Raw genomic sequence first — 23,847 nt, forward strand, 5'->3', positions numbered from 1 at the left:
GCAGTTTAGGACATCTAATAAGAGAAGGATATATACAATGGATGGTAGGTCTCTAGGGAAAACGGAGGGACCCTGGTGTGCAAGTCCATAGATTCCTGAAGATGTCAGCAGAGGGAGACAAGGGTGGTGAAGAAGGTATATGGGATGCTTGCTTTCACTCACCAAGGCAATGAATATAGGAGTAAGGATGTTTTGTTCCAACTTTATAAAACATTGGTTAGACCACAGATGAAACATTCTGTGCAATTCAATTCTGGTCACCAAACTATCAGAAGAACTTGATTGCACTGGAGAGGGTAGAGAGGAGATTCACCTGGACTTTCGTTTTCCTTTATTCATTCACGGGATGAGGATGTCTCTGGCTAGGCAGCATTTATTTCCCATCCCTAGTTGCCCAAAGGGCAATTGAAAGTCAACCACATTACTGTGGCTCTGGGGGTCATGTGTAGGCCAGACCAGATAAAGATGGCAGTTTCGTTGCCTAAAGGACATTAGTGAACCAGATGGGTTTTTCTGACAATTGACAATGGATTCATGGCCATCATTAGATTCTTAATTCCAGATATTTTATTGAATTCAAATTCCACCATCTACCGTGGTGGGATTTGAACCCCGGTCCCCAGAATGTTATCTGGGTCTCTGGATTAACAGTCCAGTGATAACACTACTAAGCCATCGTCTCCCCATGAATGGGGATATTGATCAGCTGTTAAATTAGGCAGAGCACTGGCAGATGGAATTTACTCCCAATAAGTACTAGGATGTTACCTAGGATGAAAAAAACTCAGTTATGAGGACAGACAGATAGACTGGAATGTTTTCCTTGGAGCAGAGGTGGCTGAGGGGGGATCTGATTAAGGTATACAAAATAACAAGAGGCACAGACAGGGTAGATCATGAGAACTGCTACCCCACGGCTAATTTATCTAAGTCCAGAGGGCATAAGTTTAAGGTGAGGAGCAAGTGATTTACAGGAGATGTGAGGAACTTTTTTTGTACCCAGAAGGAGTTAAATATATGAAACATACTGCCCGAGAGGGTGGTGGAGGCAAGTACTCGCACAACGTAAGAAGTATCTGTATGAGTACTTAAAATGCCTGGGCATAGCAGGCAACAGGGTTAGTGTAGTTTGGTGTTTGTTGGTCAGCACCGACATGCTGGCAAAAAGGTCCTGTTTCTATGTTGTATGACTCTATGGTCATGATATTTTAACATTATAGCATTTACACTGCACATACTTTATTTGGCACCAATTCAAAATGCATTAGAATTTGTTATTTTAACCATTATTGTACATAATAGTTACAATTCCACGGACTGAATTTCTAGGAACTTAATTTACTAAACTGAATTTTCTATTTGTAAAGACACACACAAAGTGCCTGTAAAAAAACTATTTACAATGGTTGTTCAACTGAAAATGGATTGTTTGACCTTCCTTTAGACTTGCAATTCTAAACAGACTTGCTTTCAAGCTCCAGGGCAATTCCTCAAGTTGCAAGACAATTCAAGGCCTGTCTCAAATTCATGAAATTGCCTCGAGAGTTAATATATTGAATTTACTTAATAAAAGGTGGCACCAGGAAGCATACAGCAGCTGCTGACTGTTATGTTACAAGGAGGCTTCTTTAGTGATTGTACATTTGCCGTTGAAGTATTTAAGGTACACAAACAAGTTCACATTCATCATTTTAAAATGATTTTTATTCTAAATACCAGAGTCTGACTATACCATACCTTTCTTCTCTGCAACGGTGTCATTAATACAAACAAGTCAAGTAAATGACCTCACCACAAAATACAGTCGGTTCACTATAGTGTGTGTTCTGGCATTGCGAATTGACCATAACACAACTGACGAATAGGGGAACGCTATTTCTAAAATGCATTGGCTGTAGTGCAATTCCATCCTCCCACCACTGGTGAACTTTCTGAAAACATCAAAGTGCTATTTTAACCCCCAAATACAACCTTTCTCCTTCAACCCATGGACCAGGGTGCAATAGTAGCTTTTAAAGCTTATTATTTAAGGCATATGTTTAAGAGGCTGATGCAGTCAGTGAGGGAGATAAGGACAGTGTTCTTCAATTTTGGAAGAGCTTTAACATCAAGAATGCAATTGACATTATCGAGCAGGCCTGTGGTGATGTCAGTAAGGACTGCTTGCATGCAGTTTGGTGGAAACTTCTCCCAGATTCTTTTCAAGATTTCAAAACCTTTGATCTGTCAAAGGAGCTCCCAAGAATCAGAGAACATTGTGTTGATCTTGCAAAGCAAGTTGGATTTGAAGAAGTGGAGAGTGAGGATGTTGAAGAGCTGCTTGAGTCCCACTGTGAAGATCTCTCTACTGATCGACAACAACTTGTCACTGAGGGGGAAGTGGAAGCTAGAGATGAAGAAGATGAAGTCCAGGATGCAGCACCACGAGAACTTTCCACTTCTATTTTGTCTTCTACTCTGAGGAAAGTTGACAAGAATTTGCAGCTCTTAGAGGACAACAATTACAATACAGAACGCAGCAGGGTAGCTGTTCGCGGAATAATATTTGGCACCCTATGAACAGTTTCTTCATGAAAGAAGAAAAAGGGCAAACCAACAAAAACTGGAGTCGTTTTTAAGCCAACCCCAAGAAACAGTCAGAACACAATGAACCACAGCCATCCACTTCTGGATTAACTATTTTTCGCCCTAACCCTGCAACCACAACTGCACCTGAAGGTGATGATGATGATGATGACGATGATGATGATGACGATGACGACGACAACGATGACAATGATGACGATGATCCTCAGCCCTTGTATTAACAACACAGCAATCTCAAAACCTCCTCCCCCATCAAGTCATCTTCACATTTTTCAAGGTAAGGTGTTAAATTTACTTTTATTTCATTATTAGATATGAATTAAACATTTATTCAAACTGTGTTATCCTTTGTGTTAGGCTTTTGAGTGAGTTTTGAGCGATTTTGAGTGATTTTTTTGGTGGTCTGCCCCAGCCCGGCTTTTCCCATAGGCTCCATTATTTCTATACTGTGATTTTGTATAACACGATGTTGCACAGGAAGGCACCTATTGTGCTGTGGCAGAACCAACTGTACATTGCTCCTGTTATGGGTCTGTATCCACATTTTGTTAGAAACTAGACAATTATGATCAGCTTCTGAGTCAACGGGGAGTTTCACTAGTGGCTGCTCTGCTATATTTTCACTAAGATTAGGTGAAATGTTTGTGATTTTACAAATATCAACTTCTGCAAATTTAAGTTACACAATCGTGTTAACTTTTTTGACTCAATACTTTGATTATAATTCCCTTCCTTTAATTTCTGCTCAATTGCTTTGATCCTATTTGGAGTTGGAAATAAGCATGGACTGTTAACACTGATGTTAAAGGAGATAAAGGAACAGGTGGGCAAAAAAGGATGTGGATGGCTAATAACAGCACACAAAATAGCTTACGATAGAGGCACATAACTGAATGAAAAATTTAGATACTTTTCAGCCCTTGACATTAAGCACATCTAAATGAACTGCAGTTAGGAAATTTTGCAGGTAGCGCATTTTCCTTCCTTTAATGTAAATTAGAAGAACAGCCAGTCAGATCTGTGTGCAATCTTACACACCAAATGACATTTTTTTGTAATCTGTCAATGTGAGACTTCAAACCCAGATGGTGTGAGTAAAAGTCTACCTGATAAGAAACTAATGACAAAAACAGAAGAGGGTGGGATTTTAGTGGTCTACCTGATGTGGGCTATGGTGAGATGTATGGCAGAATCAGACAAGAATCTCAACATTGAAAAACATCTCACTCCAAATTATACTTTCCACAAGCAGTAGGTGGTGATATGAGCCAAATGATAGAGATTAACACTTGTTAAAACCAAACTCACCTTTTTAATATTCCATTTCCCATTTTACAAAACTCACCAAACAAGCTAGATATCAGGAAAACTCAACAAGAAAACAAGAGCAGGTAGCTAGTGGATTCAACTCATCCAGTTGCTCTGAGTGACCTCCGCACTGCCAACCTATCACAAATATTCTGCCATGTCTTCTATTCATTGGCAGTGCACTCTGGAAGCACATGCCTACTTTGCAGGGAGCACCAGCAACTAGCATTGAAAGGCTGCAGTCAGACCACATTGCACGCAGGGACAGGCACCCAGCTAACCTACAGGACTAGGTTGAAACTCAGGACTCACTTTTTGTCCAAGTGCTTGCTCACTTCACACCTACCTGCATGCTCACAGCATCCCCACCTTAACCTGCATGTCAATTAATGCAATCATAGAAATAGGCAGTTGCCTTTCTGCTCAGCAGTTCTCATTCTAGGGGCACACATCTTGATGTATGGCACGGTGCTATGTCAGTTAGTTAGTTCAATTGGTTAGATGGCCAGTGTGCAATACAGAGTGATACCAACAGCATGGGTTCAATTCCCACACCAGCTGAGGTTACCATAAAGGACTCTCCTTCTTAAGCCTTGCCGTCACCAGAGGCATAGTGCCCCTCAGGTTAAACCACTAGCAATCCTCTCTCTCTCTAATGAGACAGCTGTCCTTTGGTCTGGTAAGACTATAATGACTTTACCTTTATGGGATTGGTTAGTTCAGGTGGCTGGATGGCTGGTTTGTTATGCAGAGTGATGCAAACTACATGGATTCAATTCCCATGTCAATTTAGGTTACCATGAAGAAGTCTCCTTCTCAATTTCTCCTCTCACCTTAGGCATGGTGACTCACAGGTTAAACCACCACTATTGTATGTATCTCTCTCTATTAAGAGAGGAGTCCTACGGTCTGGTAGGGCTTTGCTAACTTTACCTTGCTACATCAATTTCACACCAGTCCCATGTGTTAGCAGCTTATATTGCTAATACATTGCATGTGCAGCAAGTAGGCAGCCACATGTTAAACTCTTAGGTCTGTTGTGCTCACTGAAGTCCCCTATCAGTCAGTGTGTCCTGGCACAGTAAGACGAGGATAGCCTCCCTGATCAGACCATGGAACTGGCCACGGTCAGGTGCTAGTCAGGGTGTTCGTGGTCAGAGGTCCATGCCTCTGCAGTGCAGTAAGTAGGTCATGGTCAGTCTGTGCATAGCAGCAAGTCTGAGGGGTAGGGCTAAAACAGTTGAGGACAAACACATGGGCCAATCAGAGATCTGGGACATTATGCTCGAGGATATCCTGTTATTTCAGTTGAAAGGGTGGGCTACAGTCAGTCATTGGGTCCATTCATAGAAACTAAGGGAGCAAGTAATGGAAGCAATTGCAGCCATTATTGTGGGACTAAGCCTCCACAACTGAGCTTTCAGGGCTGAGGGGCTATAGTCTCAGGGAAGGAATGCAATGTAATTGTGAAGGGGGGCCAGCGGGGCTTGCCAGCGAGTAATATGGTAAAGCATGTGTGAAGAGAGGATAATGTGGGGAGCAGGGGTCAAAGTTCAGGGGGCACTCTGGCTTCAGTGGAGATGGTGGGGGGAGCAAGAGCATGATTACTTCATACTCTACTGGTTGCGGGGATTTTATAGAAAGGTAGCCTGGTGTGGGTACATGTAGATAGGTTGGATCGGGACTTGGAGTGTGAAGCCTGTGAAGTTAACAGATTGGGTTACTTAGGAAAGGAGTTTATGGATATTTGGGGTTCAATGGCACATTCAGACTGAGGCTGGAAGCCACTGGCACAGGAGCACTATTGTCACCTTCCGTCGTGCTGGTAATTGAAAGTGAGCAAAGAAGAAGAAAACATCTGCGACCACACTCAGAGTGAGCAAGGTAAGCGACTCTACCTGTGAGGGAGTGAACTCCAGCAAACAATGATCAAAGGGCTTTTAAAGGGAAAGGGCGTACGTCACAAACCCATGCAATGACAAACAGACTGCCTACTCCATGGACATCTCCGTATTTCAATGTCCACCACCAACAGTGGCTCAGCATCAGTACTACTGATAAGCTGGTCGGGTCCTACAGGACACAGCTGCTAGACTGGGTGTGAGCAGGTGGTGAGGGAACCAACAAGAGGGAAAAACATACTTGACCTCATCCTTACTAATCTGCCAGCTGCAGTTGCCTGTGTCCATGACAGTAATCGGTAAGAGTGACCATCGCACAGTCCTTGTGGACACAAAGTCTCGCCTCCACATTGAGAACAACCTCCATCGTGTTGTGTGGCTCTGTCACCATGCTAAATGGGACAGATATCGCACAGATCTAGCAACTCAAGACTGGGCATCCATGAGGCGCTGTGGGCCATCAACAGCAGCAGAATCGTATTCCAGCGCAATCTGTAACCTCATGGCCTGGCAATATCCCCCACTCAACCATTACTATCAAGCCAGGGGATCAACCCTGGTTCAATGAAGAGTGCAAGAGGGCATGTCAGGAGCAGCACCAGGCATACCTGAAGATGAGGCATTAACCCGGTGAAGCCACTAAACAGGACTACTTGCGTGCCAAACAGCGAAAGCAGCAAGTGATAGACAGAGCTAAGCGATCCCACAACCAACAGATCAGATCTAAGCTCTGCAGTCCTGCCACATCCAGTCGTGAATGGTGGTGGACAATTAAACAACTCACTGGAGGAGGAGGCTCCACAAATAACTCCATCCTCAATGATGGAAGAGCCCAACACATCAGTGCAAAAGATAAGGCTGAAGTATTCGCAGCAATCTTCGGCCAGAAATGCCGAGTGGATGATCCATCTCGGCCACCTCCAGTGGTCCCCAGCATTATAGATACCACTCTTCAGCCAATCCCATTCACTCCACGTGATATCAAGAAACGGTTGGAGACACCAGATACTGCAAAGGCTATGAGCCCTGACAACATTCCGGCAATAGTACTGAAGACTTGAGCTCCAGAACTTGCCACTCCCCTACCAAAGCTGTTCCAGTACAGTTACAACACTGGTATCTACCCGACAACGTGGAAAATTTCCCAAGCATGTACACAAAAAGCCGGACAAATCTGACCCAGCCAATTACTGCCCCATCAGTCTCCTCTCGATCATCAGTAAAGTGATGGAAGGTGTCATCAACAGTGCTAGCAAGCAGCACCCGCTCAGAAATAACCTGCTTAGCGACGCCCAGTTTGGGTTCCGCCACGGCCACTCAGCTCCTGATCTCATTACAGCCTTAGTTCATACATAGACAAAAGAGCTGAATTGCAGAGGCGAGGTGAGAGTGACAGCCCTTGATATCAAGGCTGCATTCGACCGAGTGTGGCATCAAGGCGCCCTGGCAAAACTGGAATCAGTGGGTATCAGGGGGCAAATGCTCCGGTGGTTGGAGTCATACCTGACAGAGAGGAAGATGGTCGTGGTTGTGGGAGGTCAATCATCTCAGCTCCAGGACGTCTCTGCAGGAGTTCCTCAGGGTAGTGTCCTAGGCCCAATCATCTTCAGCTGCTTCATCAATGACCTTCCCTCCATCATAAGGTCAGAATAGGGGATGTTCACCGATGATTGAACAATGCCCACCATTCGTGACTCCTCAGGTACTAAAGTTGTCCATGTTCACATGCAACAAGATCTGGACAATATCCAGGCTTCAGCTGACAAGTGGCAAGTGACATTCGTGCCACACAAATGCCAGGCTGTGACCATCACCAATAAGAGACAATCTAACCACTGACCCTTGTTGTTCAACGGTGTTACCATCACTGAATCCCCCACTATCAACGTCCGAGGGGTTACCATTGACCAGAAACTCAACTGGACTCACCACATTAACAGAGTAGCTACAAGAGCAGGCCAGAAGCTGGGAATACTGCAGCGAATAACTCACTCCTGACTCCTCAAAGCCTGTCCACCATCTACATGGCACAAGTCAGGAGTGTGATGGAATACTCCCCGCTTGCCTAGATGAGTGCAGCCCCAACAACACTCAAGCAGCTTGACACCATCCAGGACAAAGCAGCTTGCTTGACTGGCACTAAATCTACAAGCATCCACTCCCTCGACCACAGATGCTCAGTACCAGCAGTGTGTACTATCTACAAGATGGACTGCATAAATTCACCAAAAATCCTCAGACAGCACCTGCCAAACCCACGACCACTTCCATCTAGAAGGACAAGGGCAGCAGATATATGGGAACACCATCACCTCCAAGTTCCTCTCCAAGTCACTCACCATCCTGACTTGGAAATATATCGCCGCTCCTTCACTGACGCTGGATGAAAAACCTGGAATTCCCTCCCTAATAGCATTGTTGGTCAACCCACAGCAGGAGGACTGCAGTGGTTCAAAAAGGCAGCTCACCACCATCTTCTCAAGGGCAACTAGGGATGGGCAAGAAATGCCAGCAACGCCCACATCCCACAAACGAATTAAAAAAAAATTTGCACCTCCTTGGCATTAGGCATGCCGGAGGCAAGTTGACCCTTCTTGACTTGAACTTCCAAGGGTTGGAGGTGTTGGCGGACAGGGTGGAGGTGGAGGATCCAGACACCTCTGTAGAAGTTCTGAGTGCTTCCTGGCACTGCCCTTTTCTTTGTGAGGCAGGAGTCAAGGTTGCCCAACCCCTGCCATTATGCTTTCAGTCCTAAGGAGATATGGAGTACACATGTGTAAACCTCTCCAGCAGCCCTGAGGTTGCTGGGCCTGGTTCTCCATCGCAGCTACCAGCCTGTCCATGGCAGCCAAATGGTTACAGAAATCATTAGTGCAGCCTGTGGGCAATTAGGGCCATTGCATCCCATATGCCTGTCTGCTGATGCTGTTCTACATTTGGGTGAAATCACTGATCGCCAACACCACAGGATCTCCTGCCTGAAGGATGAGCAGTCCCCCAAGCACCACAGAATCTCCGGCAGTCCTCCAAGCACTGGCTGCTTAGACCATTTCTTCTTTGGACAGCAGTGTAGATATAAGGAGCCATCCTGACTGTATATCCACATATTTTATGCCCACAGTCTCTTTGTCTACTGTTTCCACCAAGTATGTGGGCTGGTGGGGATTGCAGGAAACAGCCTTGCTAATGCTTCTATATTCTTCTACTTGGAAGATGAGGTTTCTGGGGAGTTAGGTGTTTCTCCACAGAGGGTGAGGAGAGACTAATGGAACCTGTAAAACAAAACAGAAGACATTGCGGCCAGCATTTAGAAGTGATGTGCAATGATTGAGAATGACAGCGAGGTTAATGCGAGAGTTGCATTGAAATAAAGACTAATACTTATCATTTTGCAGGGCATGGATGTTGCTGCATCCAAACAGGAGCAAACCCAGCCTTCTGATGCAATAGCCAAAATTGTCTCATAATAGGTGAAGACATGGATGTTGGGCACCCTTCCATCCAGAATGGGCTCTCTTCGTCCTTTTCTTTTCCTGTAATGAGCAAAAGGGGGCCACCAAGTGAGATTAGAGGGGGTGGAATGGCAGTAAATGCTAGTGCATATGTAGGAAAGGTGATGAAGTGTACTGAAAGACTAAGGTGAAAGCACGGACAGCGTGCAGGGTTATTGTTGTGGGAGACTGGGTCGGGAGGGCACAAGTGAGTGAGGAAGGTGTTTTATGCAATAATGAGATTGGTAGAGCATGGCTCTTGGTGGGAGGTGAGTGATAGAGTGGGTGTGAGGTGGCAGAGAGGAGAATGTGGCACTTAGCCTGGCACAGTAGACGTCAATGATCTTCTCTGCATTACTGGCCAATTTTACACACCCCAGAGGCTTGGCTGGTGACCTCAGTCTAGGCTGGCGCAGTTTGGAAGTACAGCCTCCTTTGCTGGTCTTTTGAGAAGAGGACACCTCTGTTTTGTACCAGCCCATCTGCCAGGATATCTAGGACTCTGGTGGAGAAATGTGGTGCCATCTTCCCTTTCACTGGCATGTTCAGATTTTGTACATCAACAATCAGAGCAATTTCGGAAAGCCTGTATTCGTTCAGTTGTACAACAGGTTTTAAAGATGGTACAGATGCACTGGATTCTGGTCTTTGAGCAAATATCCACTGAGTGGTGAGTTGTTCTGGAAACAATGTTTAGAGACGCCATTCGGGCGGTGTAGGTAATTAATGTGACAAGTTTGGTAAGATACGGCAAGAAAACCCAGAAGGCTGCGCAATGAAAGACCCTCCAAAAATGTGATACAACTCAGACTTAGCGAAAAAGATTCAACCCGCTGAAACAAATGGACAGAAACCAACTACTGTTGGCAGAAAAAAGTATATACAGTGTCTACTTTCAATGCCACCTGAAAGGAGCAAATATGTACATCGCAACTTCTAATCTCTATTACAATGATAAGTGTTGTCTTACAAAAAGTTGTTTTAATGCTAGTGTAATTAATCCATTCCAAATCATTCTTTTGATTATTGGTCATTTGAAATTATTTACTGAAGAAATTACACTTTGTATTTTATGTTGGTACCACTATAATTATCAGATATGCCTCTGTTGTGCTATTTACATTATGTCTGTCATGGTTCTGAAATAAATTACACAACTAACTTTTATGTCATGTACTCTGGAATACATTAAATAGCTAAAAGCATTGTGACAAGGGAACAGTGTTTCTCTGTGCTCTTTACATCCAAAACTAAGACTCTAGCCCTTTTGTTCAAGAAACCTTTGTCTGCAATCAATCACTTTCCCAACGGGAAGAGCATATTTAAAGTGAATAGCCCTATTGATATTATTTTAAGGACTGGAAATGGGGTACATAGAGTTCAATGGCATGCTTTAAACATAGAACACCATTTGAATTGCCATTTGTGTGTACGTTTTTCTCATTTATACTCTTTGCCTTCAGTTTCAGCCCTCACCTTTCCCTGGAGAAAATATTGCAACAAGGAATTTCATGACTGCCAGGGCCCGATTACTAGCCTTCTTGTATATTGAAAGACTCATTATTTTACAAATAAGCTGCAGAATCACCTAGTACTTTAGGCAACAATCTTTAAATTTGATTAGCTGCTTGGTTGCTGATTTTTACATTGCAGCTGCCACAAAATTTAGGGAAAAAAGCTTCCGCCTTCATGAATTAGGGCATTCCAAAACACTATTAGCTCATGATGTACTTTAGAAGTGCAACCATTGTTATTTGCAGGATGACATGACAGTCAATTTATGAATAGCAAACAGAATGAGATGCATCATTTCATGTCTCTGGTTAGTGAGCAAGAAAATGCAAGAAGGTCCATCCAAGGCGGCGCCAAGAAGAGGGCTTTGTTAAGAACACACAGGGACAAAGTCCAAGCTTTAGAATGGACACAATCTGCAAATGACTCATCTATCTGATCCTTCAAGCACCAGCTGCCAGCACGTAACAGAACATGCAGATCATGCATTGGATTTACCTGCCATCTCAGAACCCAAAAAACTGGAGTTGAAGCAAGTCATCTTTAATCCTGAGTGACTGATCAAGAAGGAAAAAAAAGTGTTGTTTGAGGGAATAGTATTGAAAAGGGCTTGGGGTAACTGCTCTGCTTGCCTCCAAATCATAAACACAGGCAAAGGCTTGATTTAACATCTCACCTGAAAGGTGGAATACTCCCCCAATATCACAATGAAGTGTCAGCGTAGTGTTCTCAAAAACTGGAGTGGGGTTTAGACCACAACCATCTAAGTGAGACTTTACAAATCTTTGAAAAAATATGTATTAAACTAGATAATATTAATATATTTTAAATAAATTGAGTTTTTTGCAACTTGGGCAAGTCAAAACCCATATCTGTACTACAGCCTTCAGTTTCAAAATTACGTCTTGGTCAATAATCTGAATGACTGTCAAAAACACATTAGCGAACCAGGAAATGACATCATTGAACCAATCTGACAAGTACCAATGAAACTAGTTTCTGTGGTTATTTTCAGTGGAACTAGTGTATGCTTAAATAATCTTACACCAACTTTTCCACTTTTGTTCACTAATATGTTTTTACATTGGTATACGGCAGTGCAAGAACAATGCAGAAATCTCAATGTCAGTGCAAAATCAAGCTAAGCAGATTTTGTTCTAGAGCATGTCAAGATTTGTTTCTTTAAAATTTGTTTTTATGATTACTGCAAGTCTCCAAGGAAGAAGCAAACACACTATTCCAAGGTGACTGTGAAATCACAGTATCATTACTGCATATACACATTTGGCGCTTCCACATAGTCAGAATCCCAGTTCTTCCTGGAACTATACTAGTAAAACTCAACAGTTAGCCTACATGAGAAAACTACCAGATTTACTTTTCAGCTACTTTATAGTGAGACTGGCTGCATAAACATGAGACAGCGGGGCACTGAAGTCACTCTCCTGAGACACGGCCTGCACTAAAAAAGCAACTTATGTTTTCGATCTACTTCCCTGGTATTACATATATGAGTTTTAAAAGATTATGCTTTGGGACCCTTTTTCTTAAATAAAGGGTCATGTGACCTGTTTTGCAGTCTCTCTAACAGCAAGCATGGGTGCTTCGATTGTTAGAGATGAAAGGAAGGCTTAGTGTGTTTAACCAGGAAGAAAGTGCAAGGAGTTATGATTAGTGACAATGAAATAACTTTGGTGTAAACAGTGGAGAATGTGAGTGGTAGAAAAGTGTCGAAAGGATCAGATTATATACAGTCGTGCTTCAAACAACTGAACTACTCCAGACGGAAGAATTGGGAGTTAAGAATAACTAATCAGCATTTTTACCTGAACGAAAGGTTAAAGTGTCATACAGACGATGCCATTTTTGAGATCAGGTTACAGGATTCTCCATAAATGTTTGCATATGACAAACTGCCAGTTGTTTTGTGTGGCCAGGGAGCAGGCTAACTCTGACAACCAGATGCTCAAGCTCAATAGTGTCTAGATGTAGAAATACACTGAATTTCAGTGTCAGTGTACTGCTACAAATGTCAGTCACATGTCCCAAAACTGGTGGATCTCATCAAATATCATGTCCATTCAGTCATTCACAACAAACAAGATAGTGACAGTGCCCAACTAGACGATACTTGCAGAGCTCAAAACGGACTGCTCAACATTATATGTGATTCTGTGTTTGGACAGCATCTGCTAAATAATCTAGAGTGTGCAAAGAACCAGGCTAACAGCCAATTTAAGATTGTTAGCTCAGCTCACAATATATGGTGTACTAGTTTGTACTGGAAAATATATTATTACAATACATTGTTACCTATGTTATTATTGCCGACAGAAAGAACACATACACACACATTGTGCCTGATTCAACTTTAACAAAGTAAGTGTCATTAATTCCATGTTTCATTCCTCAGGGCAATATCTCGCCCAGTCAGCATGCCTGGTTTAAATTTAAATGAAACTTTGCAGTTTACTGCCATTCATCGTATATCTGGTGCATTCTCTATTGCAATGCCTTTCAGAGTCCACGTCACAACCAATCAGTACTCTTTTCTCATACAGTATAAAATGTTGCTTCCCCTTACATTCATATTTTTGAACATGTGCCAATGGATGGAAGATGAAAGCTTCAACAAAACATGTGTTTTTTCAACAATCCTCAAGTTCTGCGCTATCAAATGACTATCCTATCCTATAAAAGATAACAAAGGAAAGAGTATGGCCTATTAAGGTAGAGTGGTAATTTGTGCATGGAGTTAGAGAATATAGGTGGGGTTCTAAATGAATACTGTGTTGATGTTCATTTTGAGAGAGACGATGTGGGTACAGAAACCAAGGAGAAGGATTGTGATATACTTAAAAAAGATAGCATAGACAGAGAGGAGGTTCTAAGTGGTCTGGCTGGCTTAAAAACAGATAACTCTCCAGAGACGGACAAAACGCATTGCAGGCTGTCGAGTGAGGCAATGGAGGAATAGCAGGAACGCTGGCAATAATTTTCAATTCCTCTCTAGCCATAGGTTTATGGTATATATAAATGATTTAGACTTGAATGTTGATGATATGTAAATTGGTAAGGTGGTAAATAGTGAGGAGGATTACCTTAGATTACAGGAGGATATAGATGGTAAATGGAATTCAATTTGGATAAGTGTTAGGTGATGCACTCAGCAGGGCAAACAAGGCAAGGGAAACTTGAATGGTAGGACTCTTGGAGGCACCAAGGATCAAAGAGACTTTGGTGTGCATGTCCACTGGTCCCTTAAGGTAGGACAGGTAAATAAAGTGGTTATGGCAGTATATGGAATAATTTATTAGGCAAGGCATACAGCTGAAGAGCAGGCAGGTTATGTTGGAACTGTACAAAATATTGGTTAGGCTACAGCTAGAATATTGTGTACAGTTCTGGCATCCACATTCTACTGGAGAGTGTGCAGGGGAGATTTACCAGGATGTTGCCTAGGCTGCAGTGTTTTAGTTATGAAGAGAGATTGGATAGAGTGGGATCATTTCCCTTGAAGCAGAGGAGACTGAGGGGGAAGGAATATCATGTTCCACTTGGTGGAGGGATCAATGACCAGGGAGATAAATTTAAAGTAAGGGGAACGAGGTTTAGATGGGATGCAAGGAAAACTCTTTTCACCAAGAGGGTGGTGGGAGTCTCAAATTCATTGCCTGTAAGAGTGGTTGAGGTAGAAGCTCCCACAATCTTGAAGTATTTAGGTGTACCCTTCAATGCCCAGGCATCCAAGTCTATGGACCAAATGCTGGAAAATGGGATAAGAATGGTTAGATTATGACTGGTGCAGGCTGGATGGGCCAAAGGGCCTTTTTCTGTGCTGCAGACTTCTATGACTCTAAGATTGCAGTTAGATTCTGGAAAAGTACAATTCTAACTGAATCAATATTAAACAGATCAGATTTTCCCTTACATGTAGTAGCTTTACTCAGGTTGTGCAGGACCTTTCTCACAAGAAAAAAAAGTATTATACCGTCCTAATGCAAATGTTGTACATTGCTAAATTACTGTACTCATAAACAAAGCAATGACTAAAATCAAACAAATGTTACCTCCTTCTATTTAGTCCTGCTCATTCTCTTCTGTTTCCACCCTCTGCCACTTTTCACCTCCTCTTCCATTCCCTCTGGCTCACCATTAACTTAGCTTCCAGACCCTCCCATTCATCACTTTCCTCTCTCAAACCCTCATTGTGAGCAAGGCCTCAGGAGATAATCAATAAGAAGCAGGAAACAACCTACAGAGTGACAGCAGCTTCAAGTCCAGGGCCACAGGAAAAAAAAACCACATCCTGAAGAGGGAGAATCAGGAAAAGTTAGGGACCACTCCAAGATGGTACCAGTTGGGTCACACAGCAACACAAAACAATGTTAATGCAAATTTGCAATACTGCATGTGAATAACAGCTTTATTAGAAACACAAAATCAAATCAAAACAAAACAACTTAAAATAAGGCATTTTAAACAAATTCTCAATCTCTACAGCGATCACAACACCAATTCAGTAATAGACATTATGATTTTTGTGGTCATTCACATTAGTGACCAAGATGCAACTTAGTGACTGAAGGAGCATTAGATAACTTTGGTCTAGCTCAAATTTCTATAACATCATGTCCTGTTTAAAGTGTATAATTCAGAGTTTGTGAATGCCAAGCTGTTAATGCTAGTGAGTTTCTACCAAAAATAAATTGTGTTGGTGACTATGTGACAGGAATATCCCATACAATACTTATCTTTTCCAAAGTGAACATTCAGAACATAAGCGTATAAACAAAAATCATTTTGGCTGTTCAAGTTAAAATAAATTTTCCTTTTTTTCCTGTACATTAATCAATGGGAAAAGAATAGTTCAAACATCCATGCTGTCATTGGTCTTTGATTGTTGCAATGTTACTTCTCTGCATAGTGTAAGTGGCATCATTAATTATACAGGACTAATACAATTAGAGAGTCTTTCCTTCTAATATTAAACTGAAAGTAATCATAAACATTTCATCACATATTGGGTCAGAGTTTACTGGTCAGGATTGTTTAATCATGTTTATTTAAAAAAAACCATTTTTGCCATGATGTTGCTGAAAATGTGAGCTGAAAGCAGAACAGAGCATAACAAGACACCTGGGACTTTCTTTCTCCCATCATTCAAAGTGTATCTGTCAGAAAGATAATGAATTAGGGTCAAATGAGGTCTGCAAGAGAAATAGGGAAGGAAAGGAGTTGATTAAGAAACAGACAAAAAATGAAAGAAAACATTTGTAAAAATATGAAGTTTGTGATTTTTAAACCTTCTTCAAGCAATTCATGACATAAAAGAACAGGACTCAGAATTTATCATTCTTCACTTACCCAGCAAGGTGAGATGATTGTCAGTAATTAATAATTATCATGCTGTTAAAAGTATATTTTTACTTTGTTCCTTACTATTTTTGTGCTGTCTTTACTCGCAAATGCAACATGATAAAATTAAGGAATGGTTATAAGTGAGATGCCATTTATGAAGCTACTAAAGAGTGGCAATAATCATCCAAACTCATCTGCACTGTTTTCACACAAAATGTCAAAGAATACATCCTATGTCACATTTATTATATTAATAGATTTACTTGCATCCTGTTTTTAAAAGTAACATTATATCCTTTACATTCTATTTTACAGCTTCTTCAAAATGCTCTCAAGCTTCAAAATTTTACTTTAGTAAATCACAAAACCATATTTTATCTCTACACTTGTCGGGATGCTACACTCAGTAAAACAGTAAAAACTCTCAGAACAAATTCAATGTTCCAGAAACATAATTGTTAAAACTATTTTTGTGGGGTTAAGAGCATCAAGACTGCTTGTCCAAATTCTACAAGAATAAAATGGGCTGCTGACACTACACATTCCCTCACCTCCGTATATGCAATTCTTCTCACCCAGACCTATCAAGTTCTTAGCAGCCAGCAAGCTTTATCAGGCAATCCACCAGCAACCACATACTGCACCTGCAATAGATCATCTGCTCTACCACCTTTATTATACGTTAAAATAAATTGAGACAAAAATAAACTAATAAACCCAACTACTTCTAATAAGCTTTCCTACTGCAAATAAATCTTGCTGCTACTTGTAAAACCTTACAATTACTAATAAATGAGTTTTTAAAAGACAGACCATCAAAACTAATCACCAATCAATGACCTGTTTTCCCATGATATCACATTTGGAGTTCTCTTAGGATGCGTTTGGTCCTGTCTGGAGCCATAGATTGAACTAGTTCCTGTAAACTTGCCAGGACCTCATTTTACTGTGCTGCTTTTACAATAAAGTCCCTGATGCTTTGTGTACTATTTTAAACTTGCTGAGAACTCCTTGCTGTGCGCTGCTTTTTTAATGACCAATAAGAACTGTTTTTGAGCATCATCCACATCTCGACAACAAATAAGACATACGGTCACACAGACACTAAGTGAGATAAAGGAACCTGTTAATCAGTCTTAGTGGTAGTACTGGTTGTCAGGACCCATGTTGAAGGGTCACTGGACCCAAAACGTTAACTCTGATATTTTCTTTATAGATGCTGCCAGACTTGCTGAGCTTTTCCAGCAATTTCTGTTTTTGTTCATGAAGTGTGTCACAGGTTTGGTCTGTGCTGAATTAGTGAGGGCAGCACTGTAATTGGTCTCTGTGTTCACATTTGGAAAGTTTTTGTTTCTGTCTCCTCTCCAAAGCCCCTCTTGTTGAACAATATAGTTGGTCACTAGGCACAGATGGTTGTATCTCAGATTTCTTCAGACAGTTTGTTCAGGATTTGAAGAGGATGAGTTCCAGAAGCCTTTCATGGACAATTGCTATTTCAGCTGATCAGCGCTCACACAGGATCCTCAAGAGAGTTTCTCAGAAAGGAGTCAAAGGTTGATCTGGGGTATCATCTCATCATTGCCGATACTCTAATTGAGCTCCAAAATTTCACACTGTAATTGAGCTACAATTTTCACAATCCTTCAGACAAGAGTTCTCAAAAAACAGCAACAATGGGAGAACCTTCTTAAGATTCTGCTTTTTTCTATTATTCATTCACAGGATGTGGGTGTCACTGGCAAGGCCAGCATTCATTACCCATCCTTAATTGGTGTGGGTCTGCAGTCACTTGTATGCCAGACCAGGCAAGGTTGGCGGGTTCGTTTCTCAAAAGACATAAGTCAACTAGAAGGGATTTCTTTATAAATCGACAATGGTTTTATGATCATCACTAGACTTCTAATTCCAGATTGCCATGTAGGATTCAAAACACAGGTCTCCTGAACATTGCCTGGGTCTCTGGATTAATAGTTTAGCAATAATACCATTAGGCCATCACCTCCTCTTGATATCAACAAAGTAATCATTACCAAAAATATGCGCTACCTTCATACTGAATTTTGCACAAATCAAACAAGTTAGGAAATAGCAAAGGAAATACAGAATTGTACCTTATAGACAAATGTCCCAGATGCCAGCATCAGTATCACTGGGATAAAAATAGAGATTGCTGGAAAAGCTCAGCAGGTCTGGCAGCATCTGTAGAAAGAAATCAGGGTTAACGTTTTGGGTCGAGTGACCCTTCCTGAGAACTGCATCACTGGGTATGTCTTGTTCCACCAGAACAGACCTACCAAAGTTGGCAGCATAATGTGATGCAGTCAGGAGGGAGTTACTCTAGGAGTACTTAGCATCAGCTCTGGACCCTATGAAGTGTCATTAGGTCACATTAATTTGACATTAAGTCAAACAGGGGAAAGGCAACTCAGTCACCTGAGCAGGATGGCAACTTTCAGGAACAGAATATAAATTCCCCTGAAGTATCATTGAAACCCAAGAGAAGCAGAGGAAAGGAGGAAGGGGGCTAGACAGGAGGCATGAAGGCAAGAGAAATGTGGGAATGACAGAAGTCATCTATAATCACTATGCATTAATAACAGTGTAAACACTCCAAGTGAATGCAGCAGGACTGTGGGATTTTAGGAGTCAGTACAGAGCAGAGATGGAAATAAATACTCCTCTCCCTCTCTCCATCACTAATCATGCATCCTCAAAGCTCTCTTCTAGATTTGTTCTTGAGGTGTGGACATCACTGGCAAAGCCAGCATTTAATGCCTTTCCCTAAATGACCTTGAGAAGGTAGTGACAAACTTTTGGTTGCTTTGTTCTGGGTGATGTCGAGCCCCATCGTCTCATGTAGCATTCCTGTATCAAATTAACCTATCAGTAGTTTAATGTAATATCACCAGAAAGTAAAGGGACAAAATTGTGACCAAGTTTCCCCAGGAATGGTTGGAGCTGCAGATGTGAACAATTGCTGGCTCCAGCTTGGTGAAAGGCAGAGTCATAGCTCCCCAGGGCCTGCTCTGACCTTATTATTGGCAGAGACTCCCTTTTCTTTCTTTCATTTTTCTGCTTTGTCTTCTCAGCCTCCCTGAAAATGTTGAACAATTGTTGACATCACAGCTCAAATTCTCCTGCATTGCAGCCATTTGACCGGCCAAAATAACTGCCCACCTCCTTCATTCATCGATTCCTTCACTCCCACTCTTACTGCACCTCTAGAGATAAATTCTGATTTTGGCACTTTACCTACAGTTGGAGGGAACTTCTGAGTGGAGGATCAAGATAACAAGCATGGGAGAGACAGAATATGTGACTGCAGGAGCAATTCTGTCTCTCCCAAACTCACTGCTCTTCTAATCCTACTTTCTCCAACAGAAGAGTTGTTTAAGCTCCATACCAGTCACAAATGTCTGAATATATATTTCAAACAATGTTATTCTGAGATGCCAATATCAGAAAGTTGCCAAGTGGTGGAAATTTCTCAACCATGCACTTGTTACTTATGGTGATCCCAGGTGGTTCAGTAGTCCTCCTATCAGCTCCACAATAAAACCATTCAACTCCTTCCCAATTGTCTGAGCCTCTCTTGAACATAGTGAGCTGGTCAAGGCCAGCTCGTCACATCAACTGGTGATCTGCTTCTGATGCCAGTCATAGATACTGTTCAGCCAGTGGAGTGATTTGCCACAGGTTGTCCCAATTCAGGTGGAATTTTAATATCAAAGCACAGGGCTCAGAAATAAAAGCATAATGTTTTAAATTATGCAGTCACCTGTCTTGCCTGTTTTATATAAAGCAAATATCCAAACTGCAACTATTAACTAACAACGTTAATGGACAAATTCCATTCTTGTCAGTTAAAAAGCACATCTCTGAAACAATTCCATTTCATGTGGGGCATGATCAATTATGCGAATAGAAATAACAGTTTTTTTAAAATGGCATCACACTTACAACTGCAAGAAAAAATTAACTGTAAAATTTGCAGAAAGTAGTTTTAGAATTGACCAAGATCTCTCAGCTTCCTATTCCATCACTGCCACCATCAGGAATACAGCAGAATTATTTGTAGATTTTAGCTGACATGATTTGTAATCTAACAAAAATAGAAAATAGTTAATTTCTGAATCACAAGGTTGAGAGTGAACTGTGCTCATCATTACTGTTTGTACATAACTCACTTGTAGCTGCTAATAATACTTCTATCTTGAACTAATATCTATATTTTGTTTAGTTTTACTTTCAGTTTAATGAGTTCATGTGTGCAAAATTTATCCTTATGCTTCCTATAATTTACACTAGTGGCCTTCCACTGTCACCATAATTGGCCAGAAGTATGTTTCCTGCATATCTTCTGGGTTTTTTGTATGGTGTACAATATCCAGGATATTCCGAGGTAAAAGAGGGGTGAAATGAATAAAACAGGAAGCAACTTTACATTCTAACATTATATTGCCCCAGAAAAAGGCACAGACGATAAATGTAAAAATTATAGTGACATGATTTGGTGATTCTGTAATTAAATTTTAGGAATTAAAATACACTTAGTACATAAATTTGCTTCTACATAATCAAGTACAATCTTGCATAAAGGAACAATATCAGTCACGATGTTTGCATGAAGAATAAATGTTGCATTGTATAAAAAGGAGAAGAGATTCCCAAAGAAGCATGCATTATGAACACAAGATGGCTAGACTCCTAATTCACTTGAAATTCAAGATTAATTGCCACATCTTTCATTTTAACAAGCTCCAAGCTATGTTTATTACAAATCCAACGATTTAAAAAAAAACTTTGTCCTGCAGACCACAAAACAAATTCTTGAAATTAGAAATACAAGTTAGATAACCAATGAATTAAATTAATTAAATGTGTCCATTATGTACTCTTTGGAAGAAACTTCTAATGAAAGCAAATACCTATCCAGAGGAACATCACAATTTAGAGAATGCAATTTGAACAGCTCTAACATTTAAACCTCACAGGATCCAACCATCACTAGCAAGGCTGGTATTTACTGTTTATCTCTAAGTGTCTTCAGGAAGGTAATTTTTAAAAATCAATTCATGGAATCTGGGCATTGCTGGCTGGGCCAGCATGTATTGTCCATCCCTAGTTACCCTTGAGGTGGTGGCAGTGGTGAATTGCCTTCTTGAACCACTGCAGTCCATTTGGTGTAGGTAGACCCACGACGCCATTAAAGAAGGAGTCTTGGGATTTTGCTTGTGTAATGCTGAAGCAACGGTGATATATTTCCAATTGAGGATGATAACCAGGGGTTACAGTATAAGGATACAGTTTAAACAATTTGGGACTCAGACGAGAAGAAATTTCTCCACCCAGAGAGTGGTGAGCCTATGGAAGTTGCTACCACAGAAAGTGGTTGAGCCAAAACAATGTTATCCAGTTGTTGGATATAGCACTTGAGGCTAAAAGGGATCAAAGAATATGAGCCAGATGATCAGCAATGATCAAAATGAATGGCGGAGCAATCTCAAAGGGCTAAATGGCCTACTCCTGTTCCTATTTACTATGTTTCTATGAGCGGCTTGCAAGTAGAGGTGTTCCCATGTACATGCTGGCCTCATCTTTGTAGATGGTAGTGGTTGTGGATTTCCAATGTGCTGTATAAGGAACATTGGTGAATTTGTGCAGTACATCTTGTAGTTGATAAACACTGCTTCGACTGAGTGTCAGAGATGGGGAGAGTGAACATTGTAGACGTGGTGCAAATCAAATAGTTGATCTGTCCCGGATGCTGTCAAGTTTCTTTGAGTGTTGTTGGAACCACACTTATCCAGTTAATACTTCATACTCCTGACTCATTCTTGGTAGATGGTGGACAGGCTATAGGGAGTCAGGAAGTGAGTTACTCTGTGCAGATCCCTAGTCTCTGACTTGTTCTTGTCTGCTCAGTATTTATATGGCAAATCAAGTTGAGTTCAGTTCCTTGTCAACTGTAACCCTCAAGATGTTAATAGTGGGGAATTCATAATGGTGACGGCATTGGATATCAAGGGGCAATGGTTAGATTCATTCTTGTTGGAGCTGGTCATTGCCTGGCATTTGTGTGGCATGAATGTTAGTTGTCACTCCGTCCAAACCTGAACACCGTCTAGGACCTGCTGCATTTTGACATGGACTGCTTCAGTTTTTAAGAAGGCATAAATGGTGCAAACCACTTATGAGGTCAAAAGGGTGGAGCTAAAGATGGATGGAAGATTCATTAATTAAGCAGCTGAAGATAGTTGAGCCACCTTCTTAAGGCACTGAATAAAAGGTGCAATAATGCTTTTGAGTTTATTATTCTGTTTTGTTTTGCCAACAAGTAGCTTAATAATTATTGTCATTCAATTTTTTTGACCCTAAAGGTTGCTGACTAGATTATGTAATAATATAGCAGTAGTATAATATAGTAATATTAATATATATTACTATATAGTACTAGTACAATACAGTATTAATATAATATATCAATAATATTTAACAATAGTCACTATGCAGCTTAAAGTATTCCAATGGAATCCTTGGGTTTATATAATTCTTTAACATATTTCAAAGATCATACATTTGAGAAATTATGTTCATTCAGGCTCTTTACATTAGAAAATCACTGCACATGAAGAATGCCACATCTCTCAGCTAGTTGAATACATGAGAGAGTAACATACATCGAGAGATATTTTTAGTGGATAGATCGAATCACTGATGAAGTGTAAAGTACATAATATCTCAGTAGAGTGGATAAACTACATAGAAATGAAGTAGGGCCAAATCATTTTTTATTCTCTCTTGATAGCCAAATAATTTTAGCTAGTTATTCGTGTAAAATGGATATTCTCTACCCACATTACGTATTTTATAATTGCTCCCAGAAGACACACGTCAGGAGTGTGATGGAATATTCTCTACTTGCTTGGATGAGTGCAAATTTCAACAGGGCAAAGCAACCTGACTGATTGTCACCTTGTCCACCACTAACATAATAGCAGCTGCGCATATACAAGGTGCACTACAGCAACTTGTGAAGCCACCTTCAAAATCATCCAGGACCTCGAGCGCCGAGAACAAGATCAGCAGATGCATAGGAACTTCACCACCTCCATGTTCCCTTCCAAGCCACATATTGTTTTTGCCTCTTAACAGACCATGCTCACTGCATATATGCATGCAGGTACAGGCCTTTATACAATTATGGCCTTTCTCTAAGCCCCTGCTATATTTATATTACTGTTCTGAGGTCTCACATTTTTGCCACATCAGCTTTGTGTAATTAACTGATGGACGAATTAGTGCAAGTTGACCTCCTAGGATATTAATAGACATCATATTCCTCTGCATTGTACCAGGGACTAAGTAATTTCTAGGCCAACATTTTTAATGAAATAAATTTGCTCTTGAAATGTGGATGATGCTCACAGGTAATGCTAATTGCTCATTCCCAGCTGCTGCAATGAGAATTAGTGTTCCCATGAATCATCATAGTCCTTGTAGCAAGGCTCCCACCATGGCATGCCAGGGCCTGCCTCCTTTATGAATAATCGTAATCTAATTTAACACATGAATTTTGCAAGAAGGATTAATCGGTAACAGATTGGTGAATGATGAACAAATTGTCAAAAGGAGCAATTATGAGGTGCAAGGGAAAATCTGACAACCTTCTTCAGATAGGATGTATT

General features: G+C 41.1%; 1 protein-coding gene across 3 annotated transcripts in view; it reads right to left on the bottom strand.

The window, feature by feature from the left end:
• The window catches only part of si:dkeyp-72a4.1 (uncharacterized protein LOC100148058 homolog), a 426,843-nt gene that overhangs the window by 119,051 nt on the left and 283,945 nt on the right, over positions 1-23,847 (bottom strand). Inside the window, exon 4 of one of the 3 annotated variants that reach the window (XM_048613462.1) lies at positions 15,884-15,972. The exons of 1 other annotated variant lie outside the window; for it this stretch is intronic. In XM_048613462.1, coding sequence (XP_048469419.1) covers positions 15,962-15,972 — 11 coding nt within the window. In that variant the 3' untranslated portion in view covers positions 15,884-15,961. Of the gene's footprint in view, positions 1-15,883; positions 16,009-23,847 lie in introns of those variants that run through there. One more of the 3 variants, XM_048613461.1, reaches the window with a different exon arrangement.

The sequence above is a fragment of the Rhincodon typus genome, chromosome 28 (assembly GCF_021869965.1).
Source record: "Rhincodon typus isolate 14 chromosome 28, sRhiTyp1.1, whole genome shotgun sequence".
Taxonomy (NCBI): Eukaryota; Metazoa; Chordata; class Chondrichthyes; order Orectolobiformes; family Rhincodontidae; genus Rhincodon; species Rhincodon typus.